At 31.7% G+C, this 18,555-nt stretch overlaps 1 protein-coding gene across 6 annotated transcripts in view; it reads right to left on the bottom strand.

Annotated features, from left to right (window-relative positions):
• The window catches only part of LOC105219273 (muscle calcium channel subunit alpha-1), a 52,324-nt gene that overhangs the window by 10,919 nt on the left and 22,850 nt on the right, over positions 1–18,555 (bottom strand). For 2 of the 6 annotated variants that reach the window (XM_029044931.2, XM_054235510.1), the window contains exons 19-25: positions 13,301–13,408; positions 9,398–9,505; positions 6,881–6,933; positions 2,670–2,816; positions 2,016–2,487; positions 1,739–1,822; positions 30–89 (exon numbers count right to left, since the gene is read on the bottom strand). In XM_029044931.2, the coding sequence (XP_028900764.2) occupies positions 30–89; positions 1,739–1,822; positions 2,016–2,487; positions 2,670–2,816; positions 6,881–6,933; positions 9,398–9,505; positions 13,301–13,408 (1,032 nt within the window). The remainder of the gene's footprint in view (positions 1–29; positions 90–1,738; positions 1,823–2,015; positions 2,488–2,669; positions 2,817–6,880; positions 6,934–9,397; positions 9,506–13,300; positions 13,409–18,555) is intronic. The other 4 variants (XM_011195289.3, XM_011195291.3, XM_011195290.3 and 1 more) reach the window with 2 other exon arrangements.

Here is an 18,555-nt window from a genome sequence, read left to right as displayed (position 1 = left end):
ATCAACAACTATATAATAATTTGTCATACCTTGGCCTTAGCTTTGCATCCTTCTACAATATCGCAAGGCGCTGATGTATTGTCCTTATTCTAAAACCAAAATATGAAACATTTAGGTATTATATCTTTAATAAAGCAATTTAGTAAGGGCTAAGTTCGGGTACAACCGAACATTTTATACTCTCGCAATTTATTGATATATTTTTATTAAGATAACACACAATTTGACCCAATTTGAAAATCCTATAATTAGGTATATGAGACCCGATTTTAACCATTTCTTGTACAGAGACACACTATTAGAAGGAACATATTTCCTCTGAATTAAATTAAGATATCTGAGAGATTTACCGAAATTTTCCATGAAAAATTACCATGGGGCACTGAATTCTTCATATTCGATATCTGGGGCTGTGAAAAGTTATAGTCCGATTTCGACAATTTTTTCACAAGTGATGCCACAGATCATATACAGTATTTGTGTAATGTTTTATTTTGCTATCTTCATTGGTTCCTAATGTATATATTATAAAGTGAACGAATCAGATGGAATTCAAAATTGAGTTACATGGGAAGTTGTCGTGGTTGTGAACCGATTTCATCTATTTTCCACACGTGTCATCAGGGTGTCGAGAAAATATTATATACCGCATTACATTCGAATCGGTAAAATTTGAAATAAAGGATCGCACTAAGAAGAAGCATATTTGGATGTTATTTTTTTAGGAAAGTGGGCGTGGCCCCGCCCCCAAATCGGTTATTTGTATATATCTCGCAAACCAATGAAGCTATATAAACCAAATTTTCTGCAGTCGGTTCTATTACGTACCTCACCACACACCATGAAAATAGTTGAAATCGGATAATAACCACGCCCACCCATACAAAGGTTAGGTTGAAAACTACTAAAAGTGGGTTAACTCACTAACGAAAAACGCCAGAAACACTAACTTTCACATAAGAAATTGCTGATGGAAGCTGCACTCAGATTTTTTTACAAAATTGAAAATGGGCGTGGCATTGCCCACTTATGGGTCAAAAACCGTATCTCAAGAACTACTCGACCGATTTCAATGAAACTTGGGTTGTAATAGTTTCCTTACATCCCAATGATATGTTGTGAAAATAGGCGAAATCTCTTCACAACCCCGCCTACTTCCAATATACCAGAACTTTGAAGACGATCTGAATCGTTTACTTTACAATATATAAAGTAAGCACTAGTGAAGATATCGGTGCAGAACTTTGTACAAATACTATTTTTATAGTTTGGCAGCCCCATTCTAAAAATCGCCGAAATCGGACCATAGGTTTTCAAGGCCCCATATATCGAACATGAGGACATCGGGCTTCTAACCTAATATTAGGGTTTCCAACTTTCGATGGACTTTATACAATATATATGACGAATATGTGGGTCAAATTGTGTATTATTAATATTAATAAAGTTAAATAAATAAATTGCGAGAGTATAAAATGTTCGGTTGCACCCGAACTTAGCCCTTCCTTACTTGTTTTTAATTCGTTTAAACTTTTATGTAAACTAAAACTTTTATAAATCTTTTTGAAATTGAATAATAAATATAAGATTTATAATGTTATTGGCGCAACCATTTTTTCGTGCACATACTTTAACATATTGTTGTTACCTACATAGTTTTACTTCTATGAAAGTTTATTCAATACATCAAATGACAGTAAAAACGTGTGAATTAGTGTAAAATTACTTTTTATCTTACCTTAATTTCGGAATACACAATGTCAATAAAACTACCCAGTACTATTATGAAATCAAAAACATTCCAAGCATCTCCAAAGTAGTTCTAAAAGAAAATTTTATATAAAAAATATAATTTCGGAATATTATATTAATATTAAATTCTTATCCACTTATGGAAAAATAAAAAGTATATATTTAAACCTATTTGACTGGTTTTCTCTAATACTAATCCAGTTAGATATAGAGTTATATATTGTAAATAAAATTTACTTACTATGTTTTGAGATTTTACGTACCTTAAAACGAAAAGCTGCCAACTTGAACACGAATTCCAGCGCAAATACAGCAGTAAAAATCATATTTAGAGCATCTAAAAGCTCTGTATACCACGGTGGTTGATTATGATATTTCATTGCGAGAGTCACAGTATTAATCATAATTAAAATAAATATTGTGTATTCAAAAGATGATGACGTAACAAACCACCATACTTTATACTGAATGCCATGTTTTGGTATATAGCGCCTTACTGGTTTTGCTTTAAGCGCAAATTCTATGCAATTCCTTTGGTTTTTGTCCAAATCACAGTTTTTGTATTCTTGTTCACCTTCATTTTGAAATGTTACAATAACGAAGCCGACAAAGATATTTACCATAAAGAAGGCTATTACAATAATGTAAATTATGTAATATGCGGCAACAATTGGACGGAAATTATGTATTGGTCCACCATCTACTTCATTGGAATCAATCGATACATATAAAAGCCTGTAAAAAGAGAAAAAATAATATTAATATTACATGTTGCGGTAGTATAAAAATTCTAAAATCAAGCTATTATTATTAAAAAACGGCAGAAGCAAAGTTATAGACCTAATATAATAAACATTTGTTTACTATTCACTAAACAATAGTATTAGTGCAATTTAATCGCATACAACAGTACTTACGCTGGCCAACCTTCAAATGTTGACACCGTGAACAAGGTGAGCATTGCTTTTGCTACATCATCGAAATGAAATTTGTTTTTATCCCATGCACGCTCCATTAATCGCGGCTTGTGTACATCTCCATCTTCATAAATCAAGTAGGTACCACTATTTAAAGAAACAAATGTTAATATTAATGACACTCGTATGTTCGAAGACATACACATACAAACTATAGTGCATCTATGTATATTTGGGTTATATAACAAATATTGTTTTCTCATGTTACTCTTATATAGAGAGTGATGGCCAATTTTTTTTTGCAATCAAACTGATTTAACCTTATCAGTGTGGCCTTAGGCCTGGAAAATCCACAACTGACCAGATATTCATCATGCGCCAAATCTTGGAGAAGACCCGTGAAAAGAGGAAAAAAATTCAAACTCTACTAGTCGCTTATCATTCCCGTCCTGATTTATGGTGCAGAAGCGTGGAAGATGTCAACATCAGATGCAAGGAGTTTTCGAGGAAAGTTTTGCGCAAGATTTATGGTCTTCAGAACATTGGCAACGGCGAATACCGCAAACGATGGAACGATGAGCTGTACGAGTTATACAACGACATTGACATAGTTCAGCGAATAAAAAGACAGCGGCTACCCTGACTAGGTCATGTTGTCCGAATGGACGAAAACACTCCAGCTCTGAAAGTGTTCCATGCAATACCCGCCGGAGGAAGCCGAGGAAGGGGAAGGCCTCCACTCCGTTGGATGGACCAGGTGGAGAGCGACCTGGTTACACTTGGAATCTCTAACTGGCGTCGAACTGCGACGGAAAGAGAGGAGTGCGCGCTATCATCGATTCGGCTATAACCGGCTAAACGGTTTCCACGCCAATCACATACATACATATCTACTTTACTTATGAATATGTTGTATTCCCTCTGTATACGTAATCTTTGAAATATAATATAATCTTCCATTTATTCCATCCATCATGGATAGCCTATAAAACTAATTTTAAACAAGTAAGGAAAGGCTAAGTTCGGGTGCAACCGAACACTTTATACTCTCGCAATTTTTATACTCTCGCAACCTGTTGCACAGAGTATCACAGTTTTGTTCACATAACGGTTGTTTGTGTCACCAAGAAATATAAGAGTTAGATATGGGGTTATATATACATAAATGATCAGGATGACGAGTAGATTTGAAATCCGGATGTCTGTCCGTCCGTCTGTCCGTCTGTTCGTGCAAGCGATAACTTGAGTAAAAATTAAGATATCTTAATGAAACTTAAAATCCATGTTCCTTGGCACCCTGAGGAGGCTGCTTTCGAAAATGGGCAAAATCGGTCCACTGCCACGCCCACAAAATGGAGGAAACCGAAAACCTATACAGTGTCATAACTAAGCCATAAATAAAGTTATGAAAATGAAATTTGGAACATAAGATCCCATTAGGGAGGGGCACATTTGGATGTAATTTTTTTGGAAAAGTGGGCGTGACCCCGCCCCCAACTAAGTTTTTTGTATATAACTCGCAAACCAATAAAGCTATATATGCCAAACTTTCTGCAGTCGTTTCTTTTAGCCATTTCCTTATACAGAAAATGGAATGAAAGAAATCGGATAATAACCACGCCCACCTCCCATACAAAGGTTAGGTTGAAAATTACTAAAAGTGGGTTAACTCCCTAACGAAAAACGTCAGAAACACCAAATTTTACATAAGAAATGGCAGAAGAAAGCTGCACTGAGATTTTTTTACAAAATGGAAAATGGGCGTGGCGTCGCCCACTTATGGGCCAAAAACCATATCTCAAGAACTATTCGACCGATTTCAATGAAATTCGGTATATAACACTTTCTTGACACCCTGATGACACGGGTGGAATATGGGCGAAATCGGTTCACAACTACGTCTACTTCTTATATAACCCAATTTTGAATTCCATCTGATTCGTTCACTTTATAATGTAAGGAACCAATGAAGCTAGCGGAATAAAACTTTACACAAATACTGTATTTGAGCTGTGACATCACTTGTGGAAAAATTGTCAAAATCGAACCATGACTCTTCAAGGCCCCTGATATCAAACATGAAGAACTCAGTGCCTAAGGTTAATTTTTCACCGAAAATATAGGTAAATCCCTCAGATATTTTAATGTAATTCATTCCCTCTGAATTTTTTTCTTATAACAGTTTCTTTCTGTACCTGAAATGGTAAAAATCGGGTCATAACTTCCCCCAGATCCCATATACCTAATTATAAGTAATATTAAATTAAGTGAGCGTATAGTCTTCGATACATTGTATCTTGGTGGTGAAAACGAGTGAAATCGGTTTAGGAATTACCTCAGTCCCCATATACTATTTATGATGATTTTCGTTATTCTATTGAACTTTATGCCGAATATATGGGTCGAATTGTGTTGATTTTATAAAATTACATCAATAAATTGCGAGAGTATAAAATGTTCGGTTACACCCGAACTTAGCCCTTCCTTACTTGTTTAAAGAAATTTTATTTACATAACACACAAATTTACCCATAAATTCGGCATATAGTTTAAGAAAATAACGAAAATCAGCATATATGGTATATGATTATATACAATTATGTATATGGGAGCTAGGAGATGTTATGACCCGATTTTAATAAGTTTTGGAAGAAAACTATTTCCTCTGAATTACATTAAATTATCTGGCAAATACCCATATTTTCGGTTAAAATTTACTCTTAGGAGCTGAGTTCACCATGTTCGATATCCGGGGCATTGAAAAGTTATAGTCCGTTTTCGACAATTTTTTCACAAGTGAAGCCAGATATGATATGCACTATTTGTGTAAAGTTCTTTTCCGCTATCGTCATTCCTTATGTATACATTATAAAGTGTAGGAATTAGATGGAATTCAAAATTGAGTTATATGGGAAGTTGTCGTGGTTGTGAACCGATTTCATCCATTTTCTGAGTGCAGCTTCTTTCTACTATTTCATTGCATTACAAATTAGTGTTTCTGACGTTCTTCGTTAGTAAGTTAACGCACTTTTAGTAATTCAACCTAACCTTTGTATGGGAGGTGGGCGTGGTTATTATCCAATTTATAATTAACTAAGAAGCTATTAGAAGGTGGGGCCACGCCCACTTTCCCAAACAAATTACATCCAAATATACCCCTTCCTATCCTTTATTCCAAATTCTACTTTTATAACTATATTTATGGCTTACTTATGACACTTTATAGGTTTTTGGTTTCGCCATTTTGTGGCAATGGTCCGATTTTCCCCATCTTCGAAAGCAACCTCCTCTGGGTGCCAAGGAATACGTGTTCCAGGTTTCGTTAAGATATCTCAATTTTTACTCAAGTTATCCATTGCACGGACAGACGGACAGACTGACATTCGGATTTCAACTCGTCTCGTCATCCTGATCATTTTGATATATGTATATAACCCAATATCTAACCCGTTTAGTTTTATGACTTACAAACAACCGTTATGTGAACAAAACTATAATACTCTCTTGGCAACTTTTGTTGCGAGAGTATAAAAAATATTGTCAAACGCACATCTAAGTACCAGTGTTAATTCCACCTTCAGATCAGTTTCTTAACATCTAGTTATCAAAAGAAGCGAAGGGCTGTAAAATTAAACTTTGATCAGTGAAAACTAGGCTGACATAACTCAGGCTTAGAGCGCTACTACTTATCCGAAAGCGCTACATTACACTTTTTCTGTACCCTAACTACCCGGTCATATTCTTTCTGAAAGTTGATATTCCGGTCAAGTTGCTTTAGACCTCCATTGAACTCCTGGTCAATACAAATATAAAACTCATATATATTTCGATAAAATGTTACGCTTTGTTTTATTTATGTGAACGAGTATTTTTATTTTATTTTAGTGGCATAAAATTGGAAATTTTGATATAAAGTTCGTTCGTACTTTTACTTTTTAATAATTTACACTGGCTAATTAATAATAATTGTTCAAAACGAGACAAATTTCGTTAAATGGAGAAGTTGCGGTTTTGCTTACAACTCAAGCTCTAAAAACAGCGGCCGAGTGCAGATTGCCATCAAACATTAAACTCAACTTATGACAAGGATATATAATATATGTATATGTACTAAGTATATATATATTAAATATTTTTTATCATAGTAAAATATTATTAATATGTTTAAAATCAATTTTGAATGCTTTATATAACATAAATAATTTACTTACAAGCAGTCCTCTCTTTTCATTTTCGAGCCATCCGAACATAAACTGAATTTTCCCTAAATTTTTGGGAAGTAATGGAAAAATAATAATAATATAAATAGCGTAGTTTAGTAATTGTGGCTGCAAGCATTGAATGAGTTGCATAAGAAACCCTTTTGAGGTACATAAAAAATATAAAACATTAGGCAAACATTTGCAAGTCGAAAACAATACGAGAATTTCGATTAAACGTCGGGTGTCGCTAAATCTTCAAAATACAATACTAAAAATATAATGTACAAGGGCTTTTTATTTAAATTTGATGATATAAGTCCAATAAATGGCAATTCACATATATGTAATAGTTTTAGATACACGTTTACATAGACACACATATCACTTTGTTATTATATTGTTATTTTTTAATATTATTACATAAGATTTTGGCAACAGTGATTTATTTTCCATTCAAAATGCTTGTATGTATCTGTTTATGTACATATTAATGCATTTGCATGTTATACCAAACATTCGTTTAACGTTAAATTGAAAGCTGTGTTTAGTAGCGAAGGGGTTACAAAATGCAAGAGCAGCCAATTTCCTTTAATGCTATGGTATGAGCTAACGTAGCACAGCCCGCCTTTTACATACATATATAATATATGCGAGTACTACCGAAATGACGATTCTTCGACTAGTGCACAATGGACATTGGGCATAACTTAAAAGTAAAGTTTGCAGCAGAAAGTCCAAGTTTTATGAGTGATAAAATAATCGATCATCCCACTCTATTTCAACCTTTTGAATTAATAAAAAAATAATGCCTACTTGTTAATTAAGGAGCTAAATATTACTGAGGAAGGAATAATACTGTAAATATTGTGATAACAACGGTTACAACAACTATGTGAATGATGATTGTACGGGATATAATCAAATAAACAACTTCTTAATTTGTCTATTAATTGTTCAATTGAATCCGAGTTTAAGACAGTATTCTCATATTAAATCCATGTGGCCGAGATTCATGTCTACAACTGCCGTTTAGTACTTGATGAGTTGATAACATTATGCTAGGAGAAATTCGTTCGGTGGTAAATTGTTTATCTTGTTTAATTATACCATGATCCCACCATAGAAACTATAATTGACGTATTCGGAATATGGGAGAAAATACTATGGTTGCAGATACCTTATTAGTTGCCGAGGTAAAATATCACCTTCATCACTTTATAAGAACGGAGTTCTTATTATATGTACAGGGAAAAAATCTATTTTAAAAATACTATTTTCATTTCAAAATTTTGATAAATAAATAAATTGAAAAAAATTTCTACCATCGCAAAACTTATCTAGTTATATTTGCATTATATTTTACAGTGATACCCTTTGAGAAACGGTTCATTCAGTAGTGTCACTGTCATTCTAATAATAATGGTTACAGATTATACTTTAAACTTTTCAGCTTATTTGACTTTACAATTGCAAACACAAGCATTAAGAAATATATGGAAACATAACTTAAGAAAATGGTACCTCTCAATAATAATAACTAAAGAGCGAAATTAAGAGCGAATGGTCGAAACGGAGCATTATGGAAGCAGTATATATTGTAATGAGAGCAGGCGTTATTATAAGGTAAAATGGCATCTTACTTTCATAAAACTATCTCAGAAATTTATCGTTAATTTCGGTAGAAAGTCAACCATAAGCACTGAGGTTAATGTTCGGTATCTGGGGAAGAAAGGTAGATAATTATACACCTCTCTGTAATAGCGCACTCGAATTCGAGTAAAGTTTTTTTCTTAAAAACTAATTATTGACATCCTTCGTGAATGTTTTTAGACTCTGGACGTGCAAAAATTCAATAATTACTACAAAACAGTGGATAAATATGTATAAACCAATGCGATATGGCTATACTTTTAACACAAACGGAACAAGGGCAAATATGTGAAATTAATAATGTTTAAACTTCAAAACATAATATAAATGTTAAAAGTAGCGAGAATTTGAAGAAAATTGGTTAAATGTGGTATTAATCTCTCAAGATCTCGATACTTTTCAAAGAAAGTTTTTGTACAATGGTTATATGTATATTGTAAAGTCAAATAAGTTCATAGAACTGAAAATGATGTTTCTGCCGATTTTGCCCACTTTAACCTTATAATAAGGGGGTATTACGCTATGTATTTATTCATACAATCGAAGATGGAGTAATACCGTAGCCGTGAAACAAAACCTTATTATCTTATCTTGTAGTATTGAACCTTACATCTTTCTCGATAATTTATTGTATTGCAAATAGCGGAGCAAAACGCTTTACAAAATTTGATATCTAATGAATAACAATATACTCGGTACAAGCCCTTTAAAACGCATATGTATTTTTTAATTACAGAATGTTTACAAATATCAGATCATAAAATTAATCCACAGATGTTATTAGTTATTGCAACCACATATGTATGTACATTTGTACAAACAAAGGCCCGACTTCTCATCTATGCAAACAACAATTAAACGACCATAAAAATTTACCTTAAATAATTGCACTCCAATGACAGCAAACATAAATTGTAGCAAATAGGTAACTAGCATAATGTTACCAATTGTTTTTATCGCAACAACAACACATTTTACAACATACTGAATAAGTACGAGAGAAAATTAAAAAATATATATATATTTTTATATTTATACATTATATTATTTATGAATAATTTAATGAAGTATATTTTTTTAATAATTTAGAAAAATGTAAATCGATTAATTAAGTAATAGGCGCGGCGATGAAAGAGTTGATAATAAATAAAAAAGCCATAGGTAAATAAACCAAAAAAGGATAAAAACGATGGAAGGAAGAGGAGTCAGTAGCGTGGAAAATATATTTGTATGATGACATGTTCCGAACCAGCAAAACAATTGAATTTTCAGTATCATATTTGATAATATAATATTCATTATAGATTTTATATAAATATGTATTTATTTCATCGTAGTTGTTTGTTTCGTGGTTTATATTAAACATTATTATAAGTTGTAAGTGCATGTAAGTATATGGAAAGAAACGAAAAAAAGAAAAGAAAAAGGACGTTATAATTATGGAGAGGCATCATTACATACATATCTATGTCTAGAATTATTTAGGGTATTACAAATTATTTCAGAAATAATGATAAGTTAATTTTATATAAAATGCATATATTTCATAATACAAAAAAATGTATTCTAAGTAGTTTTATAACGCATAATACATATTATTTAAGGAATACTATTGATAATGACATAATTATTTTATCAAAAAATAATCAATGAAACCTTATATAAAATTAACTTTAGACCATTTTTGATAATTAGTTTATTCATATAATATTTATGTCACTTTTATTGTGGGAAAATCTACATAAATATTATGCTTGAAGTAAATATGTAATATAATCAATTCTTTTAACATTTGTGTTTGCGCATGCGCCATTATTAAATTTTCTTATTTCCATATGTTAAATAACTAATACAATATGAACATTTTAGTCTTCATTGCAACACAGTATTTGAATTGTAAATTTATTAATTTACAGTTAGTTTTTGGGAGCCACTAAGAGATATCGATAATAATACTATACGTAAGCACTCACCACAAAAGATATATTAAATATATGAATGCTCGAAAAGTGTAATGCAAAACACCTCTTTTAACAGTTACTTATGTCAATATCAATAATTAATTAAATATATATTATATTAAAATATAATTAATAGTAATAATTTTAATAAAATTAAGTAGTTTATAGTATTCGATATGATGTTTTGCTAAACTGAAAAAGAGGAGTGCGTGGGGCTAACTTGTGTGGATCAAATTTATTCAAACTATATACATATGTATATAAATTATTGCCCAACTACGTTTTTTATGTTATTTAAATGGTATTTATCACTGATATTAATCACTGTAGACTTTCATATACGATAATATTAGATATATACATATTCTATCTATAATTTCAAACATCAGGAACTCGATTGAAAGGCATTGGTCTAATTTTCTAACTGTAAATCCCTCTTCGGTTTCTAGTAACAGTATATGGTATTACTTATTATTATAATAATTCTTTTAACAAATACGTGTATATTAAGTCAGTATATTTAAATTTTTTTTCTTTTTACGAATAACATTCTTTAAATGTACACACGAGTGTCCAGAATTTGTCTAATGCTTTTAGATAAGGAATATCACATCGACTTCATCGCGATTTAGTGGTTTTGTTTTGTGATCCATAGTAAGCTCAGAGATCAAAATGGAGACTTATTTTCGGCGGAAGCCATATTTTTTCTAAAGGTTGTGGTAATTCTACAAACAAGTTATATTAGCTCAACTAGATCAATACTAGTTTTATTGAAAACGTAGGACGTGCTCTAAATTAGCTACAGTATTTCGGCTACTGAGTATCCGATTGACATTATTTGATAAATTATGTACGTATTACCACCATCAAATTTTATAGTATACAGAAATGTCCAATGTGTACAACCATTCAGCTCAAATTGTCTGTAGTATTTTGCAAATTAGCAGCATTAATAATTTAAATATTTTTAGAGAAAATGTCGATAGTATGTTTTTAATTTAGTTATGAACTTTTCCACTTGAATCAGAAGTTCATAGTACAAAGTTCAGAAACTACTAGTTTCACAGATGGATGGTAGTATGTCAAATACAATAAAGTAGTCTTAATGAATATGAGATGAAAATTCATTGCACATATGTACAAACTTACTACGAATACTTACAGAATTTTTAAACCTGTTTCTACTCACTTATTTTAACTTAACCACTATTTTTTCTAAAATTACTAAAAGGAATTAAATTATTATTACGGATATAACTACAATAGATTATAAATGAAAATCCAAAATTTAAATAATTTTACAAAACAATGACTTTATTTTTGTACCATTTAACTGCCAGTTTTATATTCAATCTGTAATATATATTGTTAGCATGCATTATCTAACTGTAAGCATAGTAAATAATAGTAAATTATTGGATAATTTTATTATATACTTGATTAAAAATTACTACTGCTGGTATTCTAGTGATTTACCTTTATAAATGACTTGGCGGTATTTACAATGAGTTAAATAACAGTTAACATTAAACATAGAGATAGTTTCTTTCACGTAAATATAGGTATATGTTGAGAAATACATATGTTGAATATTTATTTCATGTGATCTAAGTATCTAAATTGCATTTACAATCTTTCAAATACAAAAAGCTGTATATTTGTACACTTAATGGAAGGTATTTCACTTAAAAAATTTCAACTGAACGCTTTTACCCTTTTAATAAATACATAGGTATAAGATGATGATTTAAAGCAGCATATTATATTAATAAGCAAATCTTAAAAGAAGCTGTTAATAATTAATGTCAAAGTAAATAACATGGTTTTATTTAAAAAAGATAATAAACAAATGCAAACACATGTTAGTAGAATTAATATAACTCCTTGAAACATAAGCTAAAGAAAAAACGGATAGAGGTACATATGAGCCAGTATATACCTTATAACGAATAATAACTTCCTCTTCGTATACACTCAATAGTGTTTAGTCTCTACGTGAACGTGATTATGAAAATAGTTTTGGACTGATAATTAAAAAAAACATACACTTTCTGAGAATATGTAACCATAATTATTTACTCTGGTTAAACTTAGTACCTATCAAAGAAATCAGCTTCAGAGCTGGCCTTCATATTTGATGACGGAGAAGAAACATTTTACTACAATTTCCAGTTATAAAATGTTTTTGAAATTTAAAAACATACCGCATGATCTAAGGTAAACATAGTTATAATGAAAACTTCATTAACTTTTTAACTTATGACCAAATGAGTGTTTACGAAAAGTATGAAATTATTATTTTTACATATATGTGTATATACAATTGTCTTTAATATTGATATCAACTGTTATCAATCATTTTAACTACTTAAAAAAAAATATTCGTGTAATTTTGAAAGTGGTATTGATTGTTAATTTTGCTAATTATCAAATAATTTTTTTACAGCACGCAAAATCATTTTTAATGAATGTTACTTAATTCGTTTGGCCCAGTATTTAAGCCAGAATTATTCAACTGATATTACATCTTTTTAATAGTCGTCAGAAACTTTAAGATCTTTAATGAGAAAACCTAGATCGGCTTGATAGTTGCGTATATATATTATAGATAATAACTGTGTACTTTATGAGTACTTTGAGGCAATTACACGTCTCAGCTTTCAAAATCACATTCTTTAGTCGTTTGTTAATATAGTCAATTTCTTATTGTTTAATTTTCAGATGAACTCTTCAAAAGGATATATCTTTACAAACTCGAAAAAATTAAATCAATATAAAGAAAGGAACACAAAATATCAAATAACTCACAAAATCATACCTTAAATAACTGGACTCCTATTACGGCAAACATGAATTGCAGAAGGCAAGTCACTAAGACAATATTTCCGATTGTCTTGACAGCCACTATTACACATTGAACTACATGCTATAATAATATAATTTTATAAAGACAAAATAAAAATTGTATGTTTTAGTTCATATTCACTATCTCCATAATACTATGAACATAAATATGTATTTACATAAGCCTTACTTATGTATTTATGTACTTATTTTATTCTTGGTCCTTAATGCTCTATTCTTACTTTTATAAGTTAATAGCTTTATTTAATTAGCTCATTTTAATTTGTAATTTCATGATTGCCTGCCTAAAGAGGAGGATATGATACAAGTCTAATTTGTAGAATGTAGACAACTGCAATTGAACATTTTTATCCCAGGTGTACTTTATATTATTCTTCGATCATCTTATTTGAGAAATTTCTCATTTCTATCCCTTAGACAAACTGGACCTCACATATGATATACATACACTTATGAACAAAATAATAGATGTGCGCTTAGCTGTTGTTTTTGGCCAAATTTTATTCTAACTGTTACTTTTTTTATTCTTTTATATCCTTATGATGAAGGGGAAATAGTATAGTGGTTTTATAAACAAATTGCATTATTCATTTGAAAATTTTGCATTTTGGACATTAGTTATCATTGTTTCATTGAATTAGCTTGGCAAATAAAATAGGTGTAAGTACAATATTTAAACAAGTAAGGAAGGGCTAAGTTCGGGTGTAACCGAACATTTTATACTCTCGCAATTTATTTATTTAACTTTATTTATATTATATAATACACTATTTGACCCACATATTCGTCATATATATTGTATAAAGTCCATTGAAAATTGGAAACCCTAATATTAGGTTAGAAGCGCCGAGGTCCTCGTGTTCCTTAAAAACCTATGGTCCGATTTCGGCGATTTTTAGAATGGGGCTGCCACACTATAAACATAGTATTTGTGCAAAGTTCTGCATCGATATCTTCACTAGTGCTTACTTTATATATTGTAAAGTAAACGATTCAGATCGTCTTCAAAGTTCTGGTATATAGGAAGTAGGCGTGGTTGTGAAGCAAAACCCATAAGTGGGCGACGCCACGCCCATTTTCCATTTTGTAAAAAAATCCGAGTACAGCTTCCATCTGCCATTTCTTATGTGAAATTTAGTGTTTCTGACGTTTTTCTTTAGTGAATTAACCCACTTTTAGTAATTTTCAACCTAACTTTTGTATGGGAGGTGGGCGTGGTTATGATCCGATTTCTTTCATTTTTGGACTGTATTAGGAAGTGTCTAAAAAAACGACTGCAGAAAGTTTGGTTTATAAAGCTCTATTGGCTTCCGAGATATGTACAAAAAACTTAGTAGGGGGCGGGGCCACGCCCACTTCCCCAAAAAAATTACATCCAGATATGCCCCTTAATAGTACGATCCTTCATACCAAATTTTATTTCCATAGCTTTGTGTATGGCTAAGTTATGGCACTTTTTGTGTTTCGCCATTTTGTGGGCGTGGCAGTGGTCCGATTTTGCTCATTTTCGAAAGCAACCTTCCTATGGTGCCAAAAAATAAGTGTGCCAAGTTTCATCAAGATATCTTAATTTTTACTCAAGTTACAGCTTGCACAGACGGACGGACGGACGGACAGACAGACATTCGGATTTGAACTCCACTCTTCACCCTGATCACTTTGGTATATATAACCCTATATCTAACTCGTTTAGTTTTGGGTGTTACAAACAACCGTTATGTGAACAAAACTATAATACTCTCTTTAGCAACATTTGTTGCGAGAGTATAAAAATAAGTGGTTATTTCGAAGTATTTATCATGTCAATATAGTATTGGAGTATTTGCAATTTGATCTTCCTTTGAACACCATAAATTGAAAAGATGAAATAATTCAGAATGAGTCCTAGAAGCCACTGCACCGATATAAAGTATCGATTGGTAAAAAAGTTGCGTTATGAATGAAAAATGCACTAATTCACTGTCACTGATTCACACTCAGTATGTTAGGGCGATCGTAAAAAAAATCCAAGAAAAACAGACAAGATCGATGATCGCCGTATGCTTCTAATAGCAAGAAAGGACCCTTTTGCGACTTGACGAAAAGTTAAATTAGCTCGCGGACAATTTGGCATCCATTAGGGAATACAAGGATTCAAAGTACAACAATATTATTCTACGGATGGTTAATATACAGAAGAGGAAAGTTTTGTTGCTGAACACAAAAATTGATGGGGACCCACTGGAGGTGAATTATTATATCCAGGGTTAAAGCTAAGATTAATAATTATGGAAATGATGTGAAAGGACTCTTTGTCGGCCTAAAGAGAAAAAACACCACAAAGTAAATTAAGCTTGTGGGCGGAAACATAATGGTATGGGGATGTTTCCCCTGTCAAAGTGTTGGTCCGTTATTCTCTATAAAGGACATAATGATCTCCATTGAGTACAGGGATATTTTGCAAAATGTTAAGCTGTTTTTTCAGAAAATTACATGCCATAAGAAGGTGTTATCAACAAATTAACAACCAGAAACCCGGATTATTGCTAATTTCTGAGTGGTTTGTGGAGGAAAATGTGACCTTTATGGCAAATGTGACCTGTAATGGCCTATTAAATCCTCTGATCTAAACTTGATTGAGAACTTGTGGAGTGGCTTTAAGAGAAGATTGGCAGCCATTCCATTTGCAAATTTGAGGCAAAAGTGTTTGAAAGCAAAGGCATTAGCCCATTGGAAAACTACCAAAAAATTATATACATGATCCATGCTGAATAGAGTCGGAAAACTGGTGAAAAACCGTGGAGGATATACTGATTATTAAAAACCCTTAGGCCAAACTTAAATTTTTGGTTTTTATTTAGAAACAAATATTTCACACCTATTATTTTGATCAATGGTATTTCTTATTATGAAAAAAAAAATTCGACAAGAGTTGGAAACAAATATGTTACGATGAGTAAAACACAATTTTAGGGCAAATTGTATACTTACGCAATCAAAGGCGTCACAGATATTGGGACTGCTTTAGTTAAACAAGTTATTCTTTATTCGCCGAAATTGTAAATACATTGCAATCATACTTGGTATCTTATAATTTCGCCTAGTAGCCATTGACTCAGTAAGTTTCATGACTTCAGCTTACTTCATGTCCGAGGAATTTGTATTAAAACCAAATTTTCAATTGTTTATTCTCTAGGGAAGGTTTATACGCGAGAACATTTTTTTCACGCAATGTTATTAAGAGAGCTCTAAATTTCACCTCATTTAATATTTATTATGTAAGTTAACGTATCATCGATTAATAATCGATTTTGCTCCCAATTATCGTATGCTGGGTTATATTGGAGATCACTTTTGCTCCCCATTTCATATGCTGGGTTAAGTTAGTATTGATGCTTGGTGTTAAAATGCAGGCTGCCAGCAACCTTGCATTAACAACAAAGTAAATAGCATTGATGACCTTCGCATTCCTCAATTTGAAGACGCCAAACAACAAGACTCCAGCACCTTTGGTTGAATAATTGACATAACAGTAATGGCAATTTTCAATGGAAAAATACTGGCGCTTGTTGGCGAATGTCAGTGAAATATTGAATGCAACAAGCGATCATCAAGCATTCTCAAAGTGGACATCAACGAGAGGAGTCATATCCTCATAGTGTAATTAGTTTTAATTATTGAAATTAATAAATAATTAAAATTTAGAATAAAAGTGAAATTGAATAAAAATATATTTTACAATTTATTATGGAATAAATGTAAAAAATATAATTGGCGCCCAACTCGCAGCAATTAAAAGAAGGACCATATCATCCTGAGAAGCTGCTCTACCGAAAAGGATCATAGAATCCTGAAGCTGATCTACCGAAGAGGATCATAGAATCCAGAAGCTGATCTACAGAAAAGGATCATAGAATCCAGAAGCTAGATACAAAAAGGATCATAGTATCGAGAAGTTGTTTTACCAAAAGGATCATCGAATCCAGAACCTGTTCTACAGAAGTCAACAAGGATCATAGAATCCAGAAGCTGTCGAAGTCAAGAAGGACCATAGAATCCTGAAGCAATAAGGATCATTAGACGCTGTCCCGATGCACACAAATACCTAATATAGGATAACGAAAAACTGTAAGTGATTTTTTAAAATACGTTTAAAGTGGATTAAAGTAAAATAGTTAAACTTGATAATTAAACTGTGAAAAAGTTTAAAAACAAAAATTCGAATTAAAACACGTGTTTATAATTGAACATATTTTCGAAATTTAAAGTTAAAATTTTGCGACATTTTCTGTAAAAGCTAGTGAATTTGTGACAAAAAATGCTTAGTTTTTGTTTATAAATAATATTTGAAACTTTTCTAAAGTGCGGAATATTCAAACAATTTATTTCATTTTTTCTAAACATTTTTGTGAATAACTTTTGTCTTTCTGACATTTAAAGAAAGTATAAGCTTACTTTGAGAATTTGTATTGTATTGTGATTCCTTTTTCGCTGATAAAAAACTCGTGATTGTAATTTTGAATTTAAATCTTTTTCGATAATTTGAAGTGCCAATACTTTTACAGTGGCATTTTCAGGAAAATTTTGATGGACTGAAGAAATTCATACTTTATAAAATGAGTGTCAGTGAAGAGAAGGTCTTGCAAATTGTTGGTGAAACCATTGAGCGCACTAAGTTAGAATTTGCAGAACAGTTACGTCAATTAAACATAGCAGTTTACAAATTACATTCACCAAGCATAGAAACATACCAACCGGTTGCTATAAACCCTTTGGTTCAAGATAATGCCAGTTTGGACTTGATTAAGTCTTTACCTGAATTTAAAGGTGATTCCGTTTCATACCCAGGATGGCGAAGTTCAGCGCAATTCGCTATGAATTACTACAGAGAGGGTTCAGAGAGATATTATATTGCTACGGGCATTTTTAGAAATAAAATTATTGAATCCGCTAACTCCTCCCTCGCATCCTTTAACACTGTTCTAAACTTTAACGCAATAATCGCTCGGCTTGACCAGACTTATTCAGATAAAAGACCGCTATATGTATTAGAGAATGAGTTAAGCGTTTTAAGACAGGATAATTTGTCTATCACAGATTACTACAATAGAATAGACAAAATGTTATCTTTAATTATTAATAAGCAGATTATGACCTATAGTAATGACAATGAGCTCTTAGCTGCTTTGAACGAGCGGGCTAGAGATAACGCTTTACGTGTTTTCATAT

The sequence above is a fragment of the Zeugodacus cucurbitae genome, chromosome X, assembly GCF_028554725.1.
Source record: "Zeugodacus cucurbitae isolate PBARC_wt_2022May chromosome X, idZeuCucr1.2, whole genome shotgun sequence".
Lineage (NCBI taxonomy): Eukaryota > Metazoa > Arthropoda > Insecta > Diptera > Tephritidae > Zeugodacus > Zeugodacus cucurbitae.
The sequence above is the reverse complement of the archived record's forward strand: the minus strand, read 5'-3'. Positions and strand labels throughout refer to the sequence as shown.